The 21,771-nt window shown below is 39.6% G+C and overlaps 1 protein-coding gene across 2 annotated transcripts in view; it reads right to left on the bottom strand.

Moving 5' to 3' along the window:
- The window catches only part of adamts7 (a disintegrin-like and metallopeptidase (reprolysin type) with thrombospondin type 1 motif, 7), a 97,955-nt gene that overhangs the window by 30,124 nt on the left and 46,060 nt on the right, over positions 1–21,771 (bottom strand). For both annotated transcript variants that reach the window (XM_085405896.1, XM_085405888.1), the window contains exons 9-18: positions 21,565–21,709; positions 17,436–17,528; positions 16,760–16,905; positions 14,372–14,541; positions 14,140–14,273; positions 10,286–10,406; positions 9,677–9,921; positions 9,203–9,344; positions 2,683–2,809; positions 606–819 (exon numbers count right to left, since the gene is read on the bottom strand). In XM_085405896.1, coding sequence (XP_085262022.1) covers positions 606–819; positions 2,683–2,809; positions 9,203–9,344; positions 9,677–9,921; positions 10,286–10,406; positions 14,140–14,273; positions 14,372–14,541; positions 16,760–16,905; positions 17,436–17,528; positions 21,565–21,709 — 1,537 coding nt within the window. The remainder of the gene's footprint in view (positions 1–605; positions 820–2,682; positions 2,810–9,202; positions 9,345–9,676; positions 9,922–10,285; positions 10,407–14,139; positions 14,274–14,371; positions 14,542–16,759; positions 16,906–17,435; positions 17,529–21,564; positions 21,710–21,771) is intronic.

Genomic DNA, 21,771 nt, shown 5'->3' with positions numbered 1-21,771 from the left:
GAGGAAGGCTAAGGAGGTGTTAAGATTGGTGCTGTGTGGGGAAGGGCATCAGCCATACCTTCACTTAATGCTATATCTTTCTCAACTAGTCCTTGTCACAAACAGGCTGAGCAGTTAAGACTGAAGGAGATGACTATCTAAACCATACATTTATGGTCATCCTTCAAACAGCTGTGGAGAAACAATTTGGTCTGGACAAAAGATTTTCATATATCCATTCAAAAAGGCCTGGCAAAAAAAAAAGTACAGAGAAATGCTGAGAATAGGGAGAGGTCAGGGTATAAATGCTCACATTTAAACACCCTTAAATCTGGCTTCTTGCCTTATTCCACACTGTGTCTATGTGTAATAGAGTCAGAGAATAGTTACACAAAAGACATTTAAGCAACCAGCAGTGTCTTAAATGATCAGTAACACTAAATGTGTAAAACAACTGAATTATACTTCAAAAAGCTTGAGATGTGAAAATTTTCTGTGTGAATGAATGCTTTCAAAATAGAAAAAACTAGAAAACTTTCTCCACGATTAGTAAATAATTCATTTTCCCCAAATGTGAAGGTTGCTGTCTGGTTACACCTGAACCTCAGATTCTGACCCACACTCACCTTTGACCAGCTGCCAGTGGTCCAGTCTGCTGGGCAGGGGATGTGTGTGTTGCAGGAGGATAGTGACTCAGGTTTGGGGATGTGTTCACAGTTACTGGGCTCCAGGGCTTTCTGCTCCTCCGCACTTAATGCTTGAATGCAAAGAACTGTCCTCTTAGTTTGGCCTGAGCTCCCACAGCTCGCTGAGCATTTCTGCCACTCCCCAACCCACCATCTACACAACAAGACACAAAGATTACACTGATTTCAAATGCAATGCTATGCTTTGTGTAGAATAAGAGTGTATTTAATGACTGTGACAATAAAGATGAGTCTTGGTGGTTTTAGATGGCTGTACGTATGTACGTACGTACATACATATTTTTTTTTAATTATCATGCAGCAATGTAGTGAGCATTCATTGTATTTTTTTTTCTTTTTCTTTTTCAAAGTTATGTTTGACATTTAGTTTCAAGCAAAAAAAGGCTATGCATACATAACAGTATTTTTACCCTTTATATTGCTGATTTTTTTACAGTGAGAATGTATCCATCCATCCATTATGAATATAAACCTCGCTGCCTGTATTTGATGTGTGTCTGTTGTAATTGACTTTTATAGATTACCATCGACACTGGAAATAAATATTCTCTAAAAAAACTGTTATAGAGTTTCTACATGCAAAATCTTTACTGGCATGTTTTACATCTAACAGAGAAATAAAGAAGATATTTTTCACTCACTTTTTAACAAAGCATGGCAACAGCAGGGAGCTCTGCATATTTGATTTGTGTAGATTTATTTTATTTTATTTGTTTTACATCGGACCTTTTTCCTTATGCAACTCCAAAGTTTCCTCACAGAAAACTAAAAGTGGCAAACTTTGTCTTTGTAAAAAAATCTAAACATTACTAAATATAGAAAAAAATCATCTCCATATGAATATGTTTGTGAAGGTTCTCTGTCATCCAGGTCATTGTAGTCTAAGGAGCTTGGAAAGAAGGCGTCTGGTCCTTGAAGTTGGTTCACCTCTCATCCGAAGAAGCTTCTTGGATTAGAGGTGAAATGTCTTTAAGGACGCCTTCTTTTCAAGCTCCTTAGACTCTCCACATGAACTGAAACAAACAAACAAATAAATAAATGATTAATTATTTCTGCAAAAAATGTTTTTGTTATTCATAATTCAAGCAGCACGGTGGCACGGTGGTTAGCACTGTTGCCGCACAGCAAGAAGGTCCTGAGTTCAATTCCTCCATCAGGCCGGGGTCTTTCTGTGTGGAGTTTGCATGTTCTCCCCGTGTTTGTGTGGGTTCTCTCCGGGTACTCCGGCTTCCTCCCACCGTCCAAAGACATGCAGCTTGTGGGGATAGGTTAATTGATTAATCTAAATTGTCACTAGGTGTGAATGTGCGAGTGAATGGTTGTCTGTCCCTATGTGTTGGCCCTGCGACAGACTGGCGACCTGTCCAGGGTGTACCCCGCCTTTCGCCCTATGACAGCTGGGATAGGCTCCAGCGCCCCCCGCAACCTTGAAAAGGATAAGCGGAAGCGAATGGATGGATGGATCATAATTCAAGCACTGTCTTTTGAACATCAACTGTAACATCCCACAAAAGCGTAAACAATGGCACTCCTGCAGCCTCCATAGAGAAGGGTTGATCCACTGGCCAAACATCCTTTTCCAAGAAGACACTGGGCTCTTAAAACAAGATGATAGGCTGTACTTTGGTGGTGTAAAATGCATGGAAATAAAAATGCCTGCTGGCTATTTCACTTCTCTTGTCTTGTCCAATTAAAAAAAAGTCAAAAGGTAATTTTTTTGAAAAAAGAAAATACATAAAAAACAATTTGTCTTCAAAGGCTTGAAAAAGTAAATTAAAATAAATGTCAAACTGCAATTTTTGAGTTAATTAAAAACTGTTACAACATGGAAATTTATTCTGTAGAATAATATTAAACTTGCTGTAACTTTAGGTTTGGCAGCTTTGATTGTTTGATGATTGTAGAGCACGCAGAATTTTTTGTGTGTGCGAGGGTTAAAGTACCAACACTGCACGTGTCCTTTTGTAAAACTGGGAGACAAAAAACCCCAACTCACATGGCTGGACAAGGATCCTTATTACAGCTGGTTTGGTTGTGGTCAAGTCGGGTTAAGTGGTCACAGAAGTGCTCCTCAACTATCCCAGTTGTCTTTTCCACACAGTGGATAATCTGCCTCTGAACACCTGAAATACAGAAGAGAGAAACTTTCTGTGACATCTAGTACACAACTTATAAATGATTATAAGAAACAAAACAAAAAGTGTCAACATATTTATCCGTTACACATTTTAAAAACTGAATCCGATACCAAGGGCTGTAAAAAGATGTTAACAGACTAAACTAAAGGATTACATTTACAACATAATTAAAAATATGGGTGGAAGTGGAAAAACAGAGCTGCCCATTTTAATGTACATTTTATTTGCAAACCCGTTCCATAGCTTTCACAACAAAAGTAATTTTGAACCATTTAACATTAAGAAAAAAGACTGCTACACTGGCACGTTTGTGTTTTGATTCATTCACTTCATTGTGAAATGGTGTATGCTGAGATAAATGCTGGTCAGCATTCAGTCCCGTTGTTCCTCCTATTGAAAATACCTGGGGACACGCTGGCTCGAGGTGTTCATGAGAAGCATCACAGTCAATAAACCATTTTGCAGATAAACCAAGAATCTGCATTTTTGTGACTAATATATAAATATTTGATCTAAATCCATATGCCTGTGGTTAGGCAGTTAAGAGCTATCGTTCTATTTCAAACATATGGACAACCAATAACAGATTTATAAACAAACACACTAGTAAAAGTAATGTAATGGCAATGATTAAAACAAGGTAAATAAAAATAGTGACTCAAGATGAGTTAAGAAGAAAGGAAAAAAGAACTGTGAAAAAAATTTAAAAAACATTTTAATGATGATAGGTTTCCTTTATTTAAGCGATATATAGAAAATTTTAAAGCCATTTTTTAAAAGTCTCTGTAGGCAGTGTTTGAAATATGTGCATGTTTAAACGTGAAAGGATTCTGATTAAATATTAAACGTTTGAACAGTCCTGTTGAATTTTAACAGTATGCTGAGTACCAACTGCTCCAGTTCCAGTGATACCTTTGCTTTTATGTACATGTAAAAAATATAACGAAAAATCGACCAAATTCTCAAAGCTTCTCGAAGCCCGTGTCACGTAGCTCTTCTCATCCAATATTTTACAAATTTGTTGGTTGTTAATTTTAGCCACCTGACGCTAAATGGTTACACCACAAGAAAAGATATCAACAGAATCGTGGTGTGCATTTACGGATGGTGAGTCTTTATGGTTTCAAAAAGCACTGCACTAACTGTACCTAATAGGCTGACAACAGGTTTATCTCATGTGATAACGCTCTCCATCATTCCTCTCACTCTCCTGAGGGGACTTTCATCCTGTCGAAGCAGAAGACAACCCTCAGTTCACAGCGCCCTCTGCTCTGATCCTGCTGAGGGCCACAATGCACATTTGATAGCTAATTTACACCTTCAAAGATACATCTTAAGGGTCATGACAGCTATGTGAGATTGGAAGCTGCACAGAGAAAAAAAGAAGAAAAGAAATGATATGGGGGGAAAATACAGAGAAACACCCCATATTGATGACATGATGTTTGTGGCTAAATTTAAACACTACTTGGACAAATAATGTTGTCTTATCATGAATTCTTGGTACACCGAGAAGCTTATGAATGTGGGTAAAACAGGGACACCCAGGGAAGATAAAGAATCTCCAGCTAGATATACCATTGTACTGTCTTGTTATCGTGTACTAACTAACGAATACTAAAGCAGATGAGGTTATTGTATTAGCTCTTCTGTACTTCTGCTGCTGCTGCCCTTATGGCATTTTCAGAATTAAGCCTTTCACTTCCAAATCTCTGAATCCCACCAAGTCTAGACAGCCCACTCAGTAAAATGATTTCCATCAACATATGCAGATGTTTCAGCTTTGGTGATCAGGATGAAGAAACTGAGTGGCATCCAAATATCTCTGATGGAAAATGAATCATGGTTTAAAGCCAGTAGCGATCTGAACTCTGGGAAGAAATGGTCAACAAACACAAGGAAAACATGGAAGCGCCACATTAAGAAGAGCGCTGTTATATCGTGAGGCTCAGACTTTTTTCCTGCATAGCGGCGATATTTATCACTGAGTCACCATGCTATAAAAAATTGTCCTCTTTGAAAAAACAAAACAAAAAGACTAAACAATAAAGCATTATCAATGCTTTAGTAAAGGAACACAATTTGGTTTGTGTGCAGTTTTTACTTGAAGCGAGGCTCAATAGGAATTTCCTCGCTGGTGGTTGTAAAGTGATATTTATGAAAGGATCAACAAAGGCAGTAATGAAAGACACTCGGTGAAGCTTGTTATTGTTACAAGTATTGGCATGATTAAATTCATCCAAGGCCATCACTCTTGAAAATGCATTTGAAAGCAAAGTCAAATCTTATTTTTCATTTGTCTCCGAGAACAGGACAACAGTTTCACTGATTTAGTTTCACTATCATTGAAAAGGCTCTGACTGATCTTCAAGCTCAAAACAACACCCCTATTTGGGAGGTTAATACAGATTTCCAGGTTATACAGATAAATGATGTCTAATAAAATAAAAGCCTGAAAAAAGAAGAGGAAAGAAATATCTAAACACTGAGACTACTTGGCAAAATTGGACAAGCTTTAGGGGTTGCAGAAGCTTGTTGTTATACCCATTTGGCAGTTTAAAATGGATTTGAACTTTGAACACCATTCAATTACGTATTTTCATTTCCTTTTATCTTATTGAAAAAGAAGACATACACTGGTGCTTTCCAGAAACAGAAGTCAGAAGGGATAGAGTCATTTTTATCCATATTTAAAACAACATTTAAAGAGCTATATGACAAATAAAGAGTTACATAAATGAGGAATGAAGTAAACCACATGAAAATACCAAAGATGCAATCCTGAAAACACACAAAGAAGTAAACACAGAAACTCTACACCTGGTATCGAAAAAATCTCCCAGCTTTAATCTTTATGTTACAATCTAACACTAACCAATCTGAACTTCAATCTTGTTACCAGATCATCCAAAACCAGAGGCAGACTGGTGCTAACTATGTAGTGACTTTAAAACAACAACAACAAAATTACACAAAAAAAAGTAACGACAGAAAACCTTTCATGCCCACATTCGCACTGACGGGCAGTCTGGAATCAGCAATAAACCTAAACCCAACTAGCTGGATGTCTGTGGACTGTGGGAGGAAACCCGATTACGCAGAGAGAACCCACACAGACACGAAGAGTCCACACAGAAAGGTCTCAGCCAAATGGTGGATTCAAACACAGGACCTGACTGCTGTGAGGTAATATTGCCAACAACCATGCCACCATGGTGACATACAACTGACAAGTGACATTTGGGGTTTAAATGTTATGGTATACAGCAGCGGTCCCCAACCCCTGGGCCACAGACCGTCCGTGAGTCGTTCGGTACCGGGCCACGAGAGTTGAGGTTCAGATGTGAAATTTATGGTTTTCATGGTTTTTATCGTTAGCTCGGATTCCCTGGGTCTTTTCCCGTGTTGTAGTTTTGTGTCTTATTTTGAAGGAAATATTTACGTGTTACCACAGCGACCAGAAAGTATTAAGGGGCAGAGAGGAGGACGTTACTCTCAATGTTGTTGGCGCATTTCAGGAGGACACTGCTGATAAAGTTACACAATTACACAGCGAATTCCTGTTTATTATTATATTTGCAGCATACCACAGTTTTTGTCTTGGTTGTATCATTTTATTTTGGTGTATTTATCCGCATCACCTTAAAGGCCGGTCCGTGAAAATATTGTCTGACATTAAAACGGTTCGTCGCGCAAAAAAGTTTGGGGACCGCTGCTATACAGCATCCAACTGGGCACTAAAACTCCTAAAGCCCCACCGACTCCCTCAGTGTTTTCTTGGATACATAAAAATACAGCTTCAGTGCTACGACAAGCTTTAAAAGTTGAGAAAATCAATGTCAAATCTAAAAGAACCACGCGGTCAAGGTGTCCGCGAGTATATGTAAAAGGGATGAAAGGACTTGTCAGAAAGGCATTTCTTTCTTCTTTATGAAACTCCCCACACATTGGGAAATGCATAAATCCTGAGTGGGGTTACACAAGGCTGACAAAAAAAGGTCTCCACCTCCACCATAATCTTCTGTATGTCTCATCTTTGTAACCTGCAAAATGAGTTTGATTCATTACGCGACAATTTGACAACCTTGTGACACTCAACTGAAAAACGAGGCCATTACAGTACAAAAGGAAGATGAGCAGATGTGAGAAGAAATTAAGAAGGCGAAATCAACTGCAGGGCAAGGCTCTGGGAGGGGGTCCATCCATCAGGGCCACACGGGAGAGTGGAAAGCGATAAGAAGCAAAAGAGAAAACAGGACGGCACAGCGAGGGCAACAAATAGCAAACAATTGATCATACTGGCCTCTTTAATCTTAACAAGATTTTTGTATTTGAAATGTGTGAAGCAACAGCATAAATGCTTCTTCATCATTCTTCATTCTTTTGTTGTTTCTCAGAAACTATTGACTGTCTTGTGACAAATTAAAGTCACCTCATGTTTGACCCCTATAGTGAGCTGATGTAGCTCTGGTTCGCTGGCTAGAGCAGAATATCTGTAAATCAATACAAAACTGGGGCCCGTTCTTCGTACCTCGCTAAGTAAGTTAGCCGGATTTGACTGTTGACGATTTCGCGTGATCCTGGATCGTTCGGTTCTTCGAAGCCCATCCGGGACTTGCTGTCATAGCAACAGAGCCGTAAGCGTAAACCTGCTCGGGAGCAGGTTTACTTTATGTAAACAGGATTAGATCGCGGCCACTCAGGTATTTCCGCTTCATGTATACGAAAGCAACAGCGATATTTTACCACTGTTGTACCATAAATAAATAACATCAATGTAACTAAAGATAATGCAGCACTTGATCCTTTTATTGATGTCACACAGATACATACAGGTCATTTCCTAAAAAAGAGAAATGTACTATTAACATTCTATTACATGTATGTGATTATTACAGATGTAATTCAGATTTCAGAGTAGTAATTGTAAATTACTTCGTGTAATCAAGATGGGAGACCACGGCTATAAAAGCGAAGGTGGATTTGGGAAGCCTGTTGCAGCCATGTCCTGTCCGTATACGGGAGCCACCCATTGCGGAAGGTGCAAGATTGATAAGGAGAGTCCTCAGAATTCAGCGTATATTGCGGGACAGACAGGATCCTTTAGCTCAGCGCGACAGTGTGCTCATAGAGAGATATCGATTTTCCCGTGAGGGTATTATTCACTTAACCAACTTGTTGACGAGGGGGTGCAGGACCACCACCTGTCTTTTTTTGCTCTGCCCTTTTCTTGGTTGCTGTTATAAACAAACAAACAGATTATTCCAGGGTCTCTTTCCAAGAGACGAAAAGCAATATAAGTGATAAATATTACCATTCTGTAGAATATTCTTATATTTCCCTTTTACTTGTTCCCATGTTCTAGTGGGTCCTGTTGTGGCGCTAATGTGAAAGGGGATATAATATAACATAATGTAATATAATATAATGTAATATAATATTGGATAATATAGTGTGATATGATAAATCTACCCTACCACCTACTGGTGTTGGCCAGAGGGGCCGATGGCGCGATATGGCAGCCTGGCTTCTGTCCCAGGGCAGCTGTGACAGCTACCAGTGTGTGAATGTGAGAGTGACTGAATAGTGGCATTGTAAAACGCTTTGGGTGCCTTGAAGAGCGCTATATAGATCCACTCCATTATTATTGTTATTATTAAATTACTTACGAGTTTAATTTGTCAGCAACTTTCTGCCAGCCCTCTCTCCTTGCTTTTGCAGCCTTTGCAGTGTTCCCTTGCGTTTTAATTAAACTCTGAAACTCCTGAAATCCCTCACTCAAGAGTTCTTGCTCTGCTGCCGAAAAATACCGAGCGCGCTCCTTCGACATTTTCGCCGACCAATCAAAGGGTTGCCGATCAATGTTTCTACTATCGATGCGTAGCCCCTGTTGGGCCACCCAGTGATCTCACATTACTTCATCCAGCTATACTAATCGTCAACAACAGGTGTGTTCGGGGAACCGGAATAGCGAGCTCAGAGTTAGCGCGATGATTTGATCTTGGATGTGTCATTTGATCTTGGATGTAGTAAGCGACGTACGAAGAACGGGCCCCTGTTCTGAACAACCACTTTTATCCTGTGAAGAAACACTTCTTGTGTTGATGGGAACAGCCTCGTCCAGGATAACAATGTCTCCACGAGAGCTCACTCATGGGTTTAATGACTCTGAAGATGAATATAAATCATCGATTTCACTGGTCTTCACATCATTAAACGCCTATGGGAGATTTTGAACAGTACGCTCCACCTTCATCATCAAAACGGTCTCTATTCCTCCACATGCAAAAATAGTGGCATGTGGCACATTTTACGCCATAATCTCTCTCACTCCCCGTACGTTTGCCCACTTATGTATAGCAAAGCTGTTTCTCTTACCTGTTCCGCAAGTAACGCTGCATTCAGTCCACGAACCGTATTTCCAGTAGAAAACTGACAGCGGGGTGTTGTTCTTTTCGGAGACATTTTGACTGATGGTGTACTCGTACCTCACTCCTGGATTGGCCTCCTGAAAGAGAAGCTGTAACACACGAGAGGAGAAATAAGAAACGTTTCATGGCAACAGAAAGTGAGGTGCAAGGTAGAATCGAAAATAGTTATGCTGAGTGGTGAAATTTTACTTCCCTCACCATCTCTTATTTGCACAGCTATAGACTATTTCCAGTGTCAACAAAAATTATTATAGTTACTACATTTGCTTATTTGGAGCAGAACTGTATGCAGTTTAAAGACTTGAAAGTAATCAAAATGCAAAGGACTTTGTTTCCCAGCCTTTTCATATGGGAATAAACAGAGTCTTTCTCTATGACTTAGAAAGGGATAATGCATTTAAAACCGTGGGTTTACTCATACCTGAATCCACAGAAGCTCTGTAGTGGGCCCTGGAGATGTCAGGTTTTCAAGCTGTCCGGTCCTCTCATAGGTGAATACTGTTCCAGCAGCCTTGTATTCTCCATTCCACTGGATCGTCCAGCCACCATTCAGGAAATACTTGCTGGGATTGTCACTTCGGAGTGCCAAGAAATTTCCAGCTGCTCCCAACTCCTCAATGTGAATGTCCCAGGCTCCCTCTGGGATCAGTCCAATGTCTACATAGCCTAAAAAGACGTGAAATTTTAGTGAAAGAACAATCTTTGTGAAATAGAAATACAAGTATTCTGATACGCGGTGTTTTAAACGATGTATCCACAAAAAAGACATTCAAAAATGTTACAACTGTAAAAAACATACTATTTTGGGAGGTTATAATCTGTTTTTTCTCCCACAGCAAAGACTTTGTGGAATAATATGTTAAGACAACAACAAATAAATCCTGAACTCTGAAACAGAAACAGCTCGACTCAGTTTACCCATCATCCCTTTTGATTTCTTACATCTGTTCTTTGTACACATCTTTGTGATATGTCAAAATAACTTTTGTGAGTAGGGTTAATGTAAAAAACAGAAAAGAAAACAACATACCCAGCCCTTCACTCTCTTCAAATGTTTTCCTCACAGTTGTACAGGTGGAGCCGTTACCATTGCACACTCCACAGCGATCCTCTACAGCAGTGGAATCTATCACGTAATCACAGCCTATATTCTGTTAGAAACATGCCACAAAAATGATCAGTATCACGATAACGGACATTATGTAGCAAATGTGACTTGGTGACCCTTTGAACTATGGTAGTTCCTGTTACATCGCTTTCTAAAAGCCAGAAAAACAGCAGAGGCTGTCTCATGTACCTTTGACTTGTTTGGAGTGGGCAGATGATGCAAATGAAGCTCAAAGTAATCCTTAATATTATAGTGTAGTATCTATTTATTTACTTTTTAGGTTGGGTTTGCTGGATACTGTACTCTGGCATGGTGCAAATGAAGGCACAACATGTAATCCAGATAAACAAAAGGCAGCAGTTGAGCTGCATCAGGTGGTTCTCTTACTTAAGTCCATGTAAACAAAGTTTGACTTTGGTAAAAGAGCAAACACAATAGCAAGAAAACATGGCTATTTTTAAGCATGCATTATGCAGAATTGCATCTATATAATATATTAAATAATATATCCATTAATGTTTAATTACATCACTATCTTGCTACCTAACTTATGGATTTAGCTGCCAAATCAATAAACTAATTTTAACTGTGCATTTCAATAGTTTTCTTAATTATGCACGTGCAATGGCAGAAGGCTATTCAATTCTATTTTATTCTATTCTAAAGTTAAAGCTAGGCAAAATAGCAAATAAATAGATATTCATAGCACAATAATACTACTGAAAGAGTTGAAAGCAACAGAAAACTGAGTACCTCAAAGTTGCATTTATATACAATACTTGAAAAAAGGTATGTACTTATTTTTTAATTAATTAATTTGACCAAACTTAGGATGGGAACATGCTTCCCGTGGTGTTCCTAGTGTTACGGCCCTAGCAGGGCCTCTCTCTCTCCTGAGGGTGCCTGTGTGGGCGTGTCCCACTACCTCCTACCTGAGATGCCACCTTTCCCTCCGGCGCAGCTGACTCCCATCAGCAATTAAGGGTATTTAAGCCCAGAGCAGGGTGAGCTCTGGGCCAGAGTGCCATTTGTGTGGGTACAGCTAGTGAGCTGAGTGTTTTTGCGGTGTTTCCAGCTGGTGAGCTGTGTTTTGTGGTTGTCAGCTAGTGAGCTGCATTTTCCTTTTGACATTTTGCATTACTGACCAATGCCTGAGTTTTGTTTGTGTTACTTTTATGGTGATAGCGCCTTGTCCGTCTCTTTTAGTTGAATTACTTCAATAAAACTGTTTTATTTAACTGTTTCGCCTCCTTGACTCCTTTTTCTGACCCGGTCACTTTTGTTACTTCCCCCTCCCCGCCTAGACCCCCCAGGGGAATGTAACAAGTGGGGGCTCGTCCGGGATATTTGAAAAGGGAGTTCTGTGTTGGATTTGGTTTTCTTTTTGATTATCTCGCTTTGGCACCTTTTAGAGATTAATAACTTCCCAGTTAAGGTAGGTGAGTGCCCAGCTGAGCTTTTTAAGTTCCTCCTTCGGGCACTCTTTTGTTATTTTGCCTTTGTTGTTTTTGGAGTAATCCTGGGTGGGGATTAATTCTCTGTCGGGGGTAGGCAATTCAGGGCTCCGGTCGCTGAAGTTCTGCCTTTAAAGTTGCCTCGAGCCCAGCACGCTCCGGAAGATAGACAGGGCAAGGTTTTGGAACTGGGTAAGTTGTTTTGTTAACGTGTGTGTGGCGGGAGGTAAGTTGGTCAGCTAAAGTAAGTTGTGTAGTGGTCTGTTAATTGTCTTACTTAGGTTGTGTTTTTCTAACTCTTCACCATCCCCAAAATGGTTGACACAGCTGCTAGTGTACAGGTGTCTAGAGGCTCGTTTGTGAGCAATAACATTCACCTGGTTCCAGACTTCTGTGAATCCAGTGTTCACAGCTTTTTCAGTGTGTTCGAACGCCTGGCAACTGCACTGCAGTGGCCTCAAGATGTGTGGGGGGTGATGTTGCTGTGTCGGTTGACAGGTAAGGCTCAAGAAGCGTGTTCTGGTCTGTCTAGGCAGGACTGCCTGGTTTATGGAAAGATCAAAAGTGCCGTCCTCCAAGCCTATGAACTGGTACCTGAGGCCTATAGGCAGCATTTTCGAGGGTTGGAGTTGGCGCAGGGACAGTCCTATCTTGACTTCGCCAGGGAGAAGACGAGGCTCTTTGATAGGTGGTGTGCGGCAAGCCAGGTTAATGATGTGGGGTCCATACGTGAGCTTATGCTGGTGGAGGATTTTAAAAACTCTGTTCCTAAGTCTGTGGCCCTTTATTTAAGTGAACAGAGGGTTACAACTCTACAGCAAGCTGCCACCCTGGCAGATGAGTTTAAGCTGATTCATACAGCAAGGGCGGTAGGACAGGATATCCCTCTGCACTATAGCGCAGCCTGGACAGGTAAAAGTGGGCCAGCTAAGAAGGAAAATGCAGTTATGGTGTTAAGATCTAGGCCCAAACTGTGTTTTTTTTCTGTCACAAGCCTGGCCATGTGGTTGCCAATTGTGTCAAACTGGTACTCAAACAGAAAGCCCACTCAACACAAAAGGGGCCTATTTTGAGAAGTCAGTCGTGGCTCTCAAACTGACAAGCTTGCCAGGCCTACGGAAAGGCTAAACCTGGAGCACAATTGCTCGGTAGCACCCCATAATCGGTGTACGAGGCCAACTAACCCTGAGCTGCCGCTGGTTGATCCTTTCTCCGGTTCATGTTCAAAACCATCCTTCAGATCTGCACCCCTTGCTAACATAAATTTGACAAACCATGGGTTTGCATTTATGGGAGGGGGTGTTACGGCCCTAGCAGGGCCTCTCTCTCTCTCCTGAGGGTGCCTGTGTGGGCGTGTCCCACTACCTCCTACCTGAGATGCCACCTTTCCCTCCGGCGCAGCTGACTCCCATCAGCAATTAAGGGTATTTAAGCCCAGAGCAGGGTGAGCTCTGGGCCAGAGTGCCATTTGTGTGGGTACAGCTAGTGAGCTGAGTGTTTTTGCGGTGTTTCCAGCTGGTGAGCTGTGTTTCCCTCTTGTTGTCCATTTTCCTGATTGCTCCCTCTAGGTATTTAAACCCTGTGTTTCAGTGTGTCATGGTCGCGATCTCCCCCCGTGTTGTAAATAAATAGTTTGTTGTAAATAGTTGTGAATGGGTTTGTCAATACTTTCGTTATGGGATACTTTCGTTTTGGGATTTTGGTGGAGAGCCTTAGTGGGGTTTTTTTCTGTGGGTTTTTTTTTTTCTTTATTTTTACTTTTTTCGTGTTGCACTCGGGTTGCCTAGGCCGGGGTGTAACATATGGGGGCAAGTATTATGTGAATAATACTTGCTTTTTATGTTACGGAGAATAAATTTTTTTTGAATCAAAAACCACAAATGGGTCATCTTCGACAAAGAGTGTGGGTGTGTGACAAAAATGTCACAAAATGTCATGAAGTCAGAGACTGCTGTCCACTCCATTTTAGCCCAGGGCGATAGGCAAGAACAGGCTGCTATCTTAAGATAACAGCCTCCAGATTTGTTTCCCCGTCTTTCCTTTTTTCTATTTTTTTTTTTTTTTTTTTTTTTTAAATCAGCATGCTTATTGTGACCCAGAATGTCAAATGTACAAAATTCGCCAGCAGAGAAAACAAGACGAGCACCAACTCAGTTTACTGCATGAGCGACAAAGCACAAACGCAACAGAAGAAAAAAGATTCCCATCAATCAATACAAAGTTTTTTTCAGTCAAAAGAAGAAACACCTTCAAACCTGATGAGTGTATGTATGTATGTATATATATATATATATATATATATGCCTTGTATTGCTTTAATACCTTACAAATGCTGTTGATGCATATATCTCGCTTTTTGTTGCCTTCATAACAAGGCGTCCCATCAATGACAGCATCGCGCATCTTCTCAGAAAAGTTTTCATTCAGTGGACGGCAGTACAGCTCACAGGGGTTCACTGTTTTCAGAGAGAGAAGCGGTAACAAAGTGTTGGCGTGAAAATGGAAATTTAAAAAACAGAAGCAACAGCGGCTGACTCAAATTTAATCCGCTCACCCGTGTTGATGACTGCCTCCCACTTGTAGAACTTGCCCTTGTATGGCTGACTGTTGAAGTGACTACACTGGATGTCCCTGAACGTGGGCAGGTGATGAAGACAAGGTGTGGTGTTACAGATCTTGTATCTCTGTCGCTCTCCCAGACAATACTTCCCTCTGTACCTAGGACTACAGAACAGGGAACAATGTTATTTGAATGCTTTTGTACTTTTTTTTTTTTTTTTTTGAACAAGCATAGGAAGCATTTGTCTCTGAAGCACAGAACCAGTAGACAAGCAGCGGGTAAATTTAGACATTACAAAGGCCTATTAGAATAGGCCACATAAACATGTGAATAACAATTATGGGTTCGCGGCATAAAAAGGAAGTTTATACTTTTATCTAATCACCCTAAGATCGTTCACCTGTCCAATTTTATGAAACAAGCAGTCAAATGTACAGAATATACTTTTTCAAGCTGCACTTATTTGCATTTTCACTGCCAGGCTTTAGCAGAGCTTCAAATATGTTTCTCAGTTTTGGTGAATAGCAAAAACATTGCATGTTTAAATCTTTGCAATGAAACTACTGTAAGAACTGGGGTTCTGCAGTTAATTACGTTTATCGTCTATCGGAATATTACATGACATCATCCTTTGCTGACATTACAACATTTGCTGACATCCTGTTGACATATTCCAGTTATTGGATTTTCAATTCCACAATTACATATTCAATTATATATTTAAAAGAAATTACGCAGCTTAACCCAGATCACCTATAGAGCATGAAACTGATCTGCTGCACATAGAGAGCTTTTAGATCAGCTATAAATGCAAAACTACAGGGCGGGCCATTTATATGGATACACCGTAATAACATGGGAATGGTTGGTGATATTAAAGTCCTGCTTGTGGCACATTAGTATATGTGAGGGGGCAAACTCCTCAAGATGGGTGGTGACCATGGTGGCCATTTAGAAGTCGGCCATCTTGGATACAACTTTTGTTTTTCCAATAGGAAGAGGGCCATGTGACACAAACTTATTGGTAATGTCACAAGAAAAACAATGGTGTGCTTGGTTTCAACGTAACTTTACAATAAATACACATATTATAAGAATTTTATATAAAACAGTTGCCTGCATATGAATTTTGATAATTATATTTTATTTGAGTTCAAAAATATTTTTTACTTTTACAAAGAAAAAAACAAAATCGCTCCACCATGTATTTTTCCTACTTATACAGAACTAGTCTTTGCTCGTCTTATGTGTAGGGTTGAAAAGTCACATGCCTTCACCTTCAGTTTCACTCTGCCTCACTGCCCAAACCCATCTCAGGTCAAATAAGAGCTCAAAGCCTTAACATCAAGACTTTTCTACATTTCGGTATCGAACCGGATCCTTAAATCACTTCACAGAGTTCAGAAGTTGTGTTTACTCTGCAGAGTCACACACAGATCTGCCTGTACGAGCTCATCCTCACCAGAATGCGATCCAGGTTTACTGCAGCTACGCAAGGTTACCTACAGGATCTATGTGTGCACTTAGCCATATGGCAACAGTATAACTTCAGTAATTAGTTACAGCTGTTAAGTATTACTGACACAGAGATCTGACTGATGAGGATCATTGTTGTAAATGTACGCAATGTACAAACAACCGCTACAGAGTTACACAGCAGGTGTCCACACACTGAGTCCTAACATTTAATGCCATTAACATGAAAATATCCTTTTGATGTTAATACAACTAATTAAAGTAATTTTTTCTTGTTTATTTTTTTTGTTCAAAGTCAGCATTTGGAACAAGGATTGTTTTATTACTGTGTAGCATAACCAGATATAATGCATGACCTCAATTAATCTAAAGTAACTACTACCCTAATAATAAAGGCATGCATATATATCCAGTATGATGTATTGTTTGGATTCTTTTGTTCCAAATTAATCCACAGAAGGCTACAGGAGAATGAAAATGTATGAATTATTGCTGCTACTTTCATTATTTACACATCAATCAAATTACACTGTGGTGTTTTTTTGTTATTATTTTATTTTTTGCTCAGAATCGGTTCGCCTCTTCATTTTACTCATTACTGTCTGAAAGTGTGTCTTCTTGGTAAAAACAAGCAGCACTCTGTTTTACAGGACTCTACTAATAAAAACATGATGTAATTTTTTTAAATAGTATTTTTTTGGGCATTTTTGCTTTTGTTGGCAGGAAAAATCAAAGAAAGAATAGGAGGAAGACGTGCAGGCAAGAGCTGTGTTATAGCCGTGCGGAATATAAACACCTACAGCTTACTTTAAATTTAATCAAAGGATCAGTGTTTGTGTTCTTTTCTTCTACAAAAAAGGAAAATATCAGGACTGCATGCACTAAATAAATATCTAGGAGTCTTACACTGGGTTATCACACTCTCTTTCAGCGCTCTGGACACCAACACCACAGGTCCTCGAACAGGCTGACCACGGGCTCCAGGACGCCCAGCCGCCATTTATAATCTCAGGGTAATATCCAACTGCAACGCACTGCCCACCAAAGCACCACTAATGACAAAGGACACAAAAGTTTCATCATTAAATACATGAGCACAAAAGAAAGAGTTCCATTGTTTTGTTCTGGTAAGATCATAAGACAGTTTGAACTCAACATTTTCAGTTTTCTCTTGTGTATTTTGTCTTCTAAGTAATGCGGATGATGGAAAAGTGGGAGTACTCTTGCTCCATTGATTTAGTGTTATTTACTACATTGAATATGACACAAGATGTGTCAGTAAAAAAATTCACGCGTATAGCTTTTACACTCCTTTCTTTGAGGAATAGAAATTTAAACAACTATTTGCAGGAATGGGCGTTGACTTTCTAAGGATGCTTCACCAATCAGACTGTCCTGTTTCCATATGTTGACTCCAATATTCTCAGTCAAACAAAGATACAAATCAATACTGCAAACAGAAAAGACTACCCAGATACAAAACTCTTCTTCCTAGATATAAAAAACTGATAGTTGTCAACACCAATATAAGCAATCTCATCACGATCATCTTCCTGTCTCGGTCATGAGAGGAAAAACTCACTTTGTCCTCCCCACAACTTGTTCCATCCACAGCCCCATCCAGCTTTGAGTGGCAGGTTGTTCCCACAGTGCACCACAGAGTGCTGCATACATTCTGGAAGAGCAAATAAAGATTAATATCTCACACCCACAGCACTTTTTTTTTTTGCTTGCTTTTCATATATTTTTAGAGTACATCACACAAGTAAATACTGTATAAAAATAGTGGACAGGCATAACTATTGCATTTTACTGAAAATGTTGCATGTAAGAATGTTGATTAATTTTCATATTGCCTTGCAGATAATGCGTGTTTGATGCTCTTCTATGAGTAACTGGAGTTGCTAGCATCTTATCTTATATGCCAAATATCCATATTTTTAACTGTAGTTCAAAATAATATTATTAATAACGATAGATGACGCCTACAGCCACTCATAAAGCTTAATGTTTGCTCTTGCTCTGAGTGATAAGATGTGTCCTCTCTTCAGACACGGCAGATCAGATGAGGATTACCGGCTGCAGCTATCCAGCAGGGATGCCTGATATCGACTTCTTCTAGAAATGCACCACAGTGCCTTATATGAACGGATTTCTATTCTTTCACTCTGTCATCCATTATGCATCATATACTTCTGAATGAATTTACAATACCATTACTGAGAGTTAACCTGATGTCCATGTCCTGACTTTGTCTTAAAAAAAACCAAAAAACTAAATTATAATTGACTTATTAAAATGTGTTTGTTTGCCTGGTCCAAAAACTAAGAACTCTTAATCAGGTGGCTCGGCCAAGCAATCCTCAGAACTCCAATGTTGATCAGATATAAAAATCAATGAGCCTTAGAAATATCTGGCTGATCAACCCTGATTTCAGCTAAGCTGAACATCCCCTATAGCGACAGCATCATATTTCCTGTACAAACATGTTCAGCTTCACAGCCAGCCTCTGACAAGTGAGTGTGTTCCCCAGAATTGTTAACTCTTCTGTAATGCTGGTCATGCTGTATGCTCTGATAGTGTGAAAGGAACTCTGACCTGCATTTGCACAAATAATCAATCCAAAGACCTACAGAGGTGGAAATTTATAGCTGATAACACACCAAAAGGTCAAAAATATCTAGGAGGTCCCCGACTGATTGGTCCAACTGTCTTGACCCTTTCCCCTTTGCATCTCTTGACATTTGTGATGAATATGTGGACAACACGATTATGATGTAGACATTTCTGAGATTTCAGCTTCTGAAACACTCAGGTTCTTACCTGGTTAAGTCACAGTTAAAACCAAGGAAAGACTAACAAAGGCATGCATAATTAATTCTCAACACAGAGATAAACTTCTAAGAGAAATGGAAAAGTGACAGCGACTGATAATCCCTTAATGGATGAAATTTGAAAGACTTGCGCTTTCAAAAATACAACCTGGATTAGAATCCTGGACTTCGCCACGTTTAGCTTTCAGCATGCAATGTCATACAAAAAGCGCAGAGAGTCAATACAAAAACCCCCCCAGCAACCTCTCAAATTATTCAATCTGTCTGAATCGAGCAATATATGTAATGTATATGTATGTATATGTCTTTATCTCAAAGCAATTGAGACTTCCTTGAGAATGACCCGAACTACTTTGAAAGGTCTAAAAACCCAAAACCTCAAATGTGTGATGCCAGAACAGGTTTGATTTGCACCGCACAACTAAAACATTTTTTAAGGAAACATTTAACTCAAAATCAAGTACAAGTGACAAATATTGTGCATTTTTGTGTGTGTTGATATCGTATAATAAACAAGTATGAATTTAATATTTAAAAACACAGACCATTTCATGCGTTAGGTGGCCCCAGATTCCTCTAAATATACCATTTTATAAACAGCAGTCATTCCATGAAAAGTCTGTCAGTGTTAACATTAATGCATGTGATTACAAGAAAACTCAGGGCACTCCAAGAGCTGTGTAAACAAGCTGTAAAAAAAGAAAAGGGATTTGTTGAATTTTCATAACAGTAGGCTGTAGGTGTTGTAAATCTCTAGGCCTCCCACAGTCGTTTTTCCAGTCAGGATGGCGCTTGTAAAATCCACACACTTTACTGCTCTTGCATTGTTCGTATAAAGAAAATGCATGTGTGTGGTCCTCATCTGTCCAGTCTTTTCAAGAACCTGTTGCTTGAGGCTGTATAGGATTTATTTATATGTGTTCCCAGACATAAAGAACAGCAGCCCTGCTAAACTTTGAAGGACTCAAATAATACATCACATTTATTTTGCACAAAAAAATCTCCCCATGAAGAGCTGTTTTTTTCTTCCTCTTTGTCAAAAAAGGTGGGAGGGAAACAATGCCAAGTGAGTGCCGGACACACAAATGCCCAAAGGAGCAAGACTTCCCTGCTGGCTGGATCATTTGCTGCGTGTCATTCCACTATTGTGTCTTCATGTGTTCCCTGACTAAATAAAAGCATAAATGTATTATTTTCCTTACCAAAGTTAGATAAATTGGCTTTACCGGTGTTAATGAAATAGAAAAATATAGCACTTGCTGTGGTTCTAAATTAAAGGTTAAAAAAACAGAAGCAAAGTACAAAAAGCTCAAGCCATTGATTTTCAGTCCTTTATAATTAGCACACCTCAGCCTCGTCTCCCAGTTTCCCCTCCTTATGAATGGCTTCTTGACAGCCTCCCTTCCACTGAGACCATTTCTGGTGAGGCTTCAGTGAACAGTAGATGGATAAATTCAAGAGCCAGATGCATTTCTCAGGTCTATATAAATAGACTATATAAATAAAATTGAATTGAATTGAATTGAGGTCCTGTGTCAGGTCTTTTGTGAATTTGTTCCCATGTCTCAAGAACAAGACTACATTGTTCATCTACTGTAGATATTTTTTTAGGCCTTCCACTTTATTTTTTCTCCTCCAATAGTCCAGTTTCCTCAAATCCTTTTAAAGACCCACTGGACATCATGCAGTGATATACCAAGTTCTCTGTTAGGTTGTCTGTTATGCACAGACAACACTGGTTCAGCCTTTGTATACTTGAATGATTCATTGGTCAGTGTTAAATAACTTAAGAAGCAAGGAAACCAAAACAAAAGGTCAGGTCAGGTACAAACAGAAGAAGGACTCACCTTGTCTATGCACTATCAGCGACACACTATGTTAGATTCAGTCTTCTCTTCTTTTTGTAGCAACACACTACTTTCCTGCAGTACAATACTGTTCAACTGATGCTCACGAGGGTATGGTACCACGGTGTGCTGCCACACTGCCTTTATGCAGACAGAGGGGTTTGTAAGTAATCCAGAAAAGTTGGAGTGCCTGTAGGAATTAGTAGCGCCAGTTTTCAAGGCTTGATCAGCCTCCATTGCTGCAGAACAGATTTAAATTGTTAACATATTTTGCGTTCCCTGAAAAAGGCCTTTTTGTATGATTCAGAAATGTAAATTATTTTGAAGTTTTGGAGCTTTGAAGCTATTCATTGGACTTGAACGACTTGATTTGCAATAAATAACTGGAAAAATTGAGGTGTTCTAAAACTTTTGACCGGTAGTGTATGTATGTGTACACAACGTAAATGTCGTGGACACAAAATTAAAGCAGCCACATGGAAGAACTCAATAAATATTAAACTGACTGATACCACAGTTATTTTAAAATGGCTGTTTAGTCCATTTAGATTAGTTCTTTAGGCTATTTTTTCGCCTTGTGTGTTATTAAAAGGTTATAACTGTAATCAACACATTGTTATTTCATTGCACTCAGGGGAATGAGGTTAAAGAAACGCAGAAATTGGTGCAGAGTGGAGAATGTTTTCCTTATATGTTCTCTTAGTTTAATTCAAGCCGACAGACAGTTCTGAGGAATGGCCAAAGATATTGCCAAAGTCAGTTTATGTGGGGTAATATTTTAAATCACACTATTGTGGTTTAATGTCCTTAAAATTTGTCAGAAATAAGACAGTAAAACCAAGGAAAAAGATGGATGTATAGTGCATAGAAAAGAAACTCATGTCAAGAAAGAACAGAAGATCTAAAAGCTCTTACTGAATCAGGGAACAGTCGTTAAGGTTTTGGGGTTGATCAAAAACATCATAAGAACATTTTTAAGGATTACGGGACAAAGACTATCATTTAATTGTGTAATTTTAGAGAATCTTACATCCATGTCATCACAGAGCAGGGATCCTGATCCATACTGGAGCCGACACTGATGGACAGCACTGTACAGAACGCCGGGAAGCACCGTAGATAGAGACAACCTATCCTTCACCGGGGCATCATCGAGGCACCAGCCCCAGCCACGGCTGTGAGGGAGGAGGAAGGTAGAAGTTAGAGAAAAGAACGAAATGATCGCAGTTTATAAAAA

This window comes from Rhamphochromis longiceps, linkage group LG1 (genome assembly GCF_057381845.1).
Source record: "Rhamphochromis longiceps isolate RC_006_pf linkage group LG1, R_longiceps_female_GT1.1, whole genome shotgun sequence".
Lineage (NCBI taxonomy): Eukaryota > Metazoa > Chordata > Actinopteri > Cichliformes > Cichlidae > Rhamphochromis > Rhamphochromis longiceps.
Note: the sequence above shows the minus strand (reverse complement) of the source record. Positions and strands in the feature narration are given on the sequence as shown.